This window comes from Procambarus clarkii, chromosome 3 (assembly GCF_040958095.1).
Source record: "Procambarus clarkii isolate CNS0578487 chromosome 3, FALCON_Pclarkii_2.0, whole genome shotgun sequence".
Classification (NCBI taxonomy): Eukaryota; Metazoa; Arthropoda; class Malacostraca; order Decapoda; family Cambaridae; genus Procambarus; species Procambarus clarkii.
Window position 1 is genome coordinate 26,725,919 of NC_091152.1, and position 6,865 is coordinate 26,732,783.

The following is a 6,865-nucleotide window of genomic DNA, read 5'->3' on the forward strand; positions in this document are numbered from 1 at the left end:
GGGGTATTTAAATACTCCGAAATTACCATCTCTTTTAAGGGTCTGAGTGGTGGTGCAGAGGGTTAAGGCGTACCTGTTATGCCAGTTGCTGGAAGGCTTCTGTGCTGGCTAGGGTTCGAGTCTCCTGGTGGGAAAGTGTTCTAAAGTTGTATACTTAACTCTCGTGTTTAGGAGAGTTGTGCCTTAAGCAGAGACACTGTGTCTTCCCATATTAACAGGGACTTGATGAAATTAACGTCTAAATGACCCCTCACTTGCTCTGGTGCTCTTGGGAGGTGTTGATCTTTGGGGTATTTAAATACTCCGAAATTACCATCTCTTTTAAGGGTCTGAGTGGTGGTGCAGAGGGTTAAGGCGTACCTGTTATGCCAGTTGCTGGAAGGCTTCTGTGCTGGCTAGGGTTCGAGTCTCCTGGTGGGAAAGTGTTCTAAAGTTGTATACTTAACTCTCGTGTTTAGGAGAGTTGTGCCTTAAGCAGAGACACTGTGTCTTCCCATATTAACAGGGACTTGATGAAATTAACGTCTAAATGACCCCTCACTTGCTCTGGTGCTCTTGGGAGGTGTTGATCTTTGGGGTATTTAAATACTCCGAAATTACCATCTCTTTTAAGGGTCTGAGTGGTGGTGCAGAGGGTTAAGGCGTACCTGTTATGCCAGTTGCTGGAAGGCTTCTGTGCTGGCTAGGGTTCGAGTCTCCTGGTGGGAAAGTGTTCTAAAGTTGTATACTTAACTCTCGTGTTTAGGAGAGTTGTGCCTTAAGCAGAGACACTGTGTCTTCCCATATTAACAGGGACTTGATGAAATTAACGTCTAAATGACCCCTCACTTGCTCTGGTGCTCTTGGGAGGTGTTGATCTTTGGGGTATTTAAATACTCCGAAATTACCATCTCTTTTAAGGGTCTGAGTGGTGGTGCAGAGGGTTAAGGCGTACCTGTTATGCCAGTTGCTGGAAGGCTTCTGTGCTGGCTAGGGTTCGAGTCTCCTGGTGGGAAAGTGTTCTAAAGTTGTATACTTAACTCTCGTGTTTAGGAGAGTTGTGCCTTAAGCAGAGACACTGTGTCTTCCCATATTAACAGGGACTTGATGAAATTAACGTCTAAATGACCCCTCACTTGCTCTGGTGCTCTTGGGAGGTGTTGATCTTTGGGGTATTTAAATACTCCGAAATTACCATCTCTTTTAAGGGTCTGAGTGGTGGTGCAGAGGGTTAAGGCGTACCTGTTATGCCAGTTGCTGGAAGGCTTCTGTGCTGGCTAGGGTTCGAGTCTCCTGGTGGGAAAGTGTTCTAAAGTTGTATACTTAACTCTCGTGTTTAGGAGAGTTGTGCCTTAAGCAGAGACACTGTGTCTTCCCATATTAACAGGGACTTGATGAAATTAACGTCTAAATGACCCCTCACTTGCTCTGGTGCTCTTGGGAGGTGTTGATCTTTGGGGTATTTAAATACTCCGAAATTACCATCTCTTTTAAGGGTCTGAGTGGTGGTGCAGAGGGTTAAGGCGTACCTGTTATGCCAGTTGCTGGAAGGCTTCTGTGCTGGCTAGGGTTCGAGTCTCCTGGTGGGAAAGTGTTCTAAAGTTGTATACTTAACTCTCGTGTTTAGGAGAGTTGTGCCTTAAGCAGAGACACTGTGTCTTCCCATATTAACAGGGACTTGATGAAATTAACGTCTAAATGACCCCTCACTTGCTCTGGTGCTCTTGGGAGGTGTTGATCTTTGGGGTATTTAAATACTCCGAAATTACCATCTCTTTTAAGGGTCTGAGTGGTGGTGCAGAGGGTTAAGGCGTACCTGTTATGCCAGTTGCTGGAAGGCTTCTGTGCTGGCTAGGGTTCGAGTCTCCTGGTGGGAAAGTGTTCTAAAGTTGTATACTTAACTCTCGTGTTTAGGAGAGTTGTGCCTTAAGCAGAGACACTGTGTCTTCCCATATTAACAGGGACTTGATGAAATTAACGTCTAAATGACCCCTCACTTGCTCTGGTGCTCTTGGGAGGTGTTGATCTTTGGGGTATTTAAATACTCCGAAATTACCATCTCTTTTAAGGGTCTGAGTGGTGGTGCAGAGGGTTAAGGCGTACCTGTTATGCCAGTTGCTGGAAGGCTTCTGTGCTGGCTAGGGTTCGAGTCTCCTGGTGGGAAAGTGTTCTAAAGTTGTATACTTAACTCTCGTGTTTAGGAGAGTTGTGCCTTAAGCAGAGACACTGTGTCTTCCCATATTAACAGGGACTTGATGAAATTAACGTCTAAATGACCCCTCACTTGCTCTGGTGCTCTTGGGAGGTGTTGATCTTTGGGGTATTTAAATACTCCGAAATTACCATCTCTTTTAAGGGTCTGAGTGGTGGTGCAGAGGGTTAAGGCGTACCTGTTATGCCAGTTGCTGGAAGGCTTCTGTGCTGGCTAGGGTTCGAGTCTCCTGGTGGGAAAGTGTTCTAAAGTTGTATACTTAACTCTCGTGTTTAGGAGAGTTGTGCCTTAAGCAGAGACACTGTGTCTTCCCATATTAACAGGGACTTGATGAAATTAACGTCTAAATGACCCCTCACTTGCTCTGTTGCTCTTTGGGGTATTTAAATACTCCGAAATTACCATCTCTTTTAAGGGTCTGAGTGGTGGTGCAGAGGGTTAAGGCGTACCTGTTATGCCAGTTGCTGGAAGGCTTCTGTGCTGGCTAGGGTTCGAGTCTCCTGGTGGGAAAGTGTTCTAAAGTTGTATATATATATATATCACATCATCGTAAAGTGTTGTCCATATATCAAAGTTTAAATGTTACAGACATAGGGGTAAATACTTGCAGGTAAGATAGGGCAGGCAATCACCTGCTCGTCATCTGCTGCAGTCTCCCCATAAACTTGTCTGCGTTTTCCTTTGACAGCCGCGCGGCTCTAGAGTGCTGGGGGTATTCAGTAATTTTCTGCTCTAAAGTCCACGGAAAATCTTTGCAGGTTTCACTAACTTTACCTCGGAGTGTAGTGCTCTTTCCTTTGTGTAGCCCTCGGCTCCTCTTCCCTTTGATGCGCTAAAATACACACAGAAATGCTATCTGGGATTCCGTTTTCTATGACCAACTCTTAGGTCCCACACTAGTCTACTCTTCCTCGAGGGCACTAACTTATAATAATGTTGCAATAACTTATTGTAACTTCGCAATAATTTATCCTAACTTTGGGGTAACTTATCGTAACTTTAGCAATCTCCGTGGTGAAGTGGTAAGACACTCCCCTGGCGTTTCACGAGCGCTTTGGCCTGGGTTCGTATCCTTGTGGGGGAGGATTTACTGGGCGCCAATCCTTGACTGTAGCCTCTGTTCAGCCTTCCCTCAAGGTCGACTACAACTGCCGACGTGATTAGGCCTTGACCCAGCCCGTCCCTCTAGTAGAACGTCGCATTTTGACGTACACGCCACCTGAGGCCACAAATTGTTATACTAGAAAAGGGAAGCGGCTCGCGGATTTGACGTACTGTCCCGTTTTCTGTTTTGGGTCCTCTGGTAGGTGCGCATAAGGCCACTCTAGAATGACAGTTTCTTGACGTTGGGGCAGCTTAAGAGGACGAGGTGTGTGACAAGTACAGGTGTGTAGAGTGTTGTGGCCTGCAGGCTGCTATTGCTGCACGTTGCCAGCTTTACCACCTTGTTATTCTGGCTACAACCACGAACTGAACTGAAGAAGGAACTGTAGCTTCTCTACACACTACACACAGAAATCACAATAGCGTCATGCATCTCAATTCCCCCAATGCATGGGGGGAATTGTGTAAAATCCTGGTTTGTGTCTCGGAGAGGCTGCAGGATCCCAGTAAGGTCAGTAGAACTTCCGGTTGCAATTCTTTGACTATGTCGTAGCTCAGTCGACTATGGCAGTGTCTGGGATCCTCTCGGGCGTAGGTTCGAACCCTCCTCACGGCCCTTGTGGATTTGTTCATCTGTTGGTTCTCTAGCTTCCAAAACGTTTTACCCGAATTTACCTGAGGGCCACTAACATGTTATAGTAGCCTCGACGAGGATAGCAAGCCGGCGGCTGGTCAAAGGTCCCCCCCCCCCAATTTGCCCTAAAGGTTTTTTCCAGCTGGATTACAAAATTTGACAGAGTTTTGGCATTTACGGCGTCGGCGGGTAGGCGGTTCCGTGGGTTAATAACCCTGTGGTTGAAAAAGCATCTGCTGTTCTCAGTCCAACATTGTGGCTTGTTGAGCTTGACCCGTTGCTCCTTGTTTGTGTTACATCTGACCTGAAGGAGAAAGTGTCCGGATCAACATCCTCCAAATTGTTCAGTATTTTACAAGTTTGAGTGACACGAGATGATCGCTGCTCAAGTTAAACTGGTTCATGTTTGCCTAACAGATCGACCAGATACACAAACAAATCACAGTAGAGGGAAGTATCAATGAGAAAATCAGTAGTAGTCGTTAGGAGGATTCGACCCTGTGCTCTGGGTGCTCCCAAGCATACGCCTTGCACCACTACACCACGACATGTAAAACAACGCATCCTGGTGTTCAGCTGAAGCCTCAGAACCGGTAGAGGATTCCTCTGAATTATTGCTGGGTCTACGTACCCTGGGCGTTCAGTACGAGCCACGTACCCTGGGCGTTCAGTACGAACCACGTACCCTGGGCGTTCAGTACGAGCCACGTACCCTGGGCGTTCAGTACGAGCCACGTATCCGGGGTGTCCAGTACGAGCAACGTACCCAGGGTGTCCAGTACGAGCCACGTACCCGGGGCGTTCAGTACGAGCCACGTATCCGGGGTGTCCAGTACGAGCAACGTACCCAGGGTGTCCAGTACGAGCCACGTACCCGGGGGGACCAGTACGAGCCACGTACCCGGGGCGACCAGTACGAGCAACGTACCCAGGGTGTCCAGTACGAGCCACGTACCCGAGGCAACCAGTACGAGCCACGTACCCAGGGCGACCAGTACGAGCCACGTACCCAGGGCGACCAGTACGAGCAACGTACCCAGGGTGTCCAGTACGAGCCACGTACCCGAGGCAACCAGTACGAGCCACGTACCCAGGGCGACCAGTACGAGCCACGTACCCAGGGCGACCAGTACGAGCCACGTACCCAGGGCGACCAGTACGAGCCACGTACCCGGGGCGACCAGTACGAGCCACGTACCCGAGGCGACCAGTACGAGCCACGTACCCAGGGCGACCAGTACGAGCCACGTACCCAGGGTGACCAGTACGAGCCACGTACCCGGGGCAACCAGTACGAGCCACGTACCCGGGGCAACCAGTACGAGCCACGTACCCGGGGCGACCAGTACGAGCCACGTACCCGGGGCGACCAGTACGAGCAACGTACCCAGGGTGTCCAGTACGAGCCACGTACCCGAGGCAACCAGTACGAGCCACGTACCCAGGGCGACCAGTACGAGCCACGTACCCAGGGCGACCAGTACGAGCAACGTACCCAGGGTGTCCAGTACGAGCCACGTACCCGAGGCAACCAGTACGAGCCACGTACCCAGGGCGACCAGTACGAGCCACGTACCCAGGGCGACCAGTACGAGCCACGTACCCGGGGCGACCAGTACGAGCCACGTACCCGAGGCGACCAGTACGAGCCACGTACCCAGGGCGACCAGTACGAGCCACGTACCCAGGGTGACCAGTACGAGCCACGTACCCGGGGCAACCAGTACGAGCCACGTACCCGGGGTGACCAGTACGAGCCACGTACCCGGGGCGACCAGTACGAGCCACGTACCCGGGGTGACCAGTACGAGCCACGTACCCGGGGCGACCAGTACGAGCCACGTACCCGGGGCGACCAGTACGAGCCACGTACCCGGGGCGACCAGTACAAGCCACGTACCCGGGGCGACCAGTACAAGCCACGTACCCGGGGCGACCAGTACGAGCCACGTACCCGGGGTGTCCAGTACGAGCCACGTACCCGGGGCGACCAGTACAAGCCACGTACCCGGGGCGACCAGTACAAGCCACGTACCCGGGGTGACCAGTACGAGCCACGTACCCGGGGTGACCAGTACGAGCCACGTACCCGGGGCGACCAGTACAAGCCACGTACCCGGGGCGACCAGTACGAGCCACGTACCCGGGGTGACCAGTACAAGCCACGTACCCGGGGCGACCAGTACGAGCCACGTACCCGGGGCAACCAGTACGAGCCACGTACCCGGGGTGACCAGTACGAGCCACGTACCCGGGGTGACCAGTACGAGCCACGTACCCGGGGTGACCAGTACGAGCCACGTACCCGGGGCGACCAGTTCGAGCCACGTACCCAGGGCGACCAGTACGAGCCACGTACCCGGGGCGACCAGTACGAGCCACGTACCTGGGGTGTCCAGTACGAGCCACGTACCCGGAGCGACCAGTACGAGCCACGTACCTGGGGCGACCAGTACGAGCCACGTACCTGGGGTGTCCAGTACGAGCCACGTACCCGGAGCGACCAGTACGAGCCACGTACCCGGGGCGACCAGTACGAGCCACGTACCTGGGGTGTCCAGTACGAGCCACGTACCCGGGGCGACCAGTACGAGCCACGTACCTGGGGTGTCCAGTACGAGCCACGTACCCGGGGCGACCAGTACGAGCCACGTACCCGGGGCGACCAGTACGAGCCACGTACCCGGGGCGTCCAGTACTAGCCACGTACCTGGGGTGACCAGTACGAGCCACGTACCCGGGGCGACCAGTACGAGCCACATACCCGGGGTGAACAGTACGAGCCACGTACCCGGGGCGTCCAGTACTAGCCACGTACCTGGGGCGACCAGTACGAGCCACGTACCCGGGGCGACCAGTACGAGCCACGTACCCGGGGCGACCAGTACGAGCCACGTACCCGGGGCGACCAGTACGAGCCACGTACCCGGGGCGAC

At 53.1% G+C, this 6,865-nt stretch overlaps 1 protein-coding gene across 1 annotated transcript in view; it reads left to right on the top strand.

Annotated features, from left to right (window-relative positions):
• The window catches only part of LOC123751367 (collagen alpha-1(III) chain-like), a 28,653-nt gene extending 22,022 nt beyond the window's left edge, over positions 1-6,631 (top strand). Inside the window, exon 3 of the mRNA XM_069331334.1 lies at positions 4,506-6,631. Within this exon, the coding sequence (XP_069187435.1) occupies positions 4,506-6,631 (2,126 nt within the window). The remainder of the gene's footprint in view (positions 1-4,505) is intronic.
• The last annotated feature ends 234 nt before the right edge of the window (positions 6,632-6,865 follow it).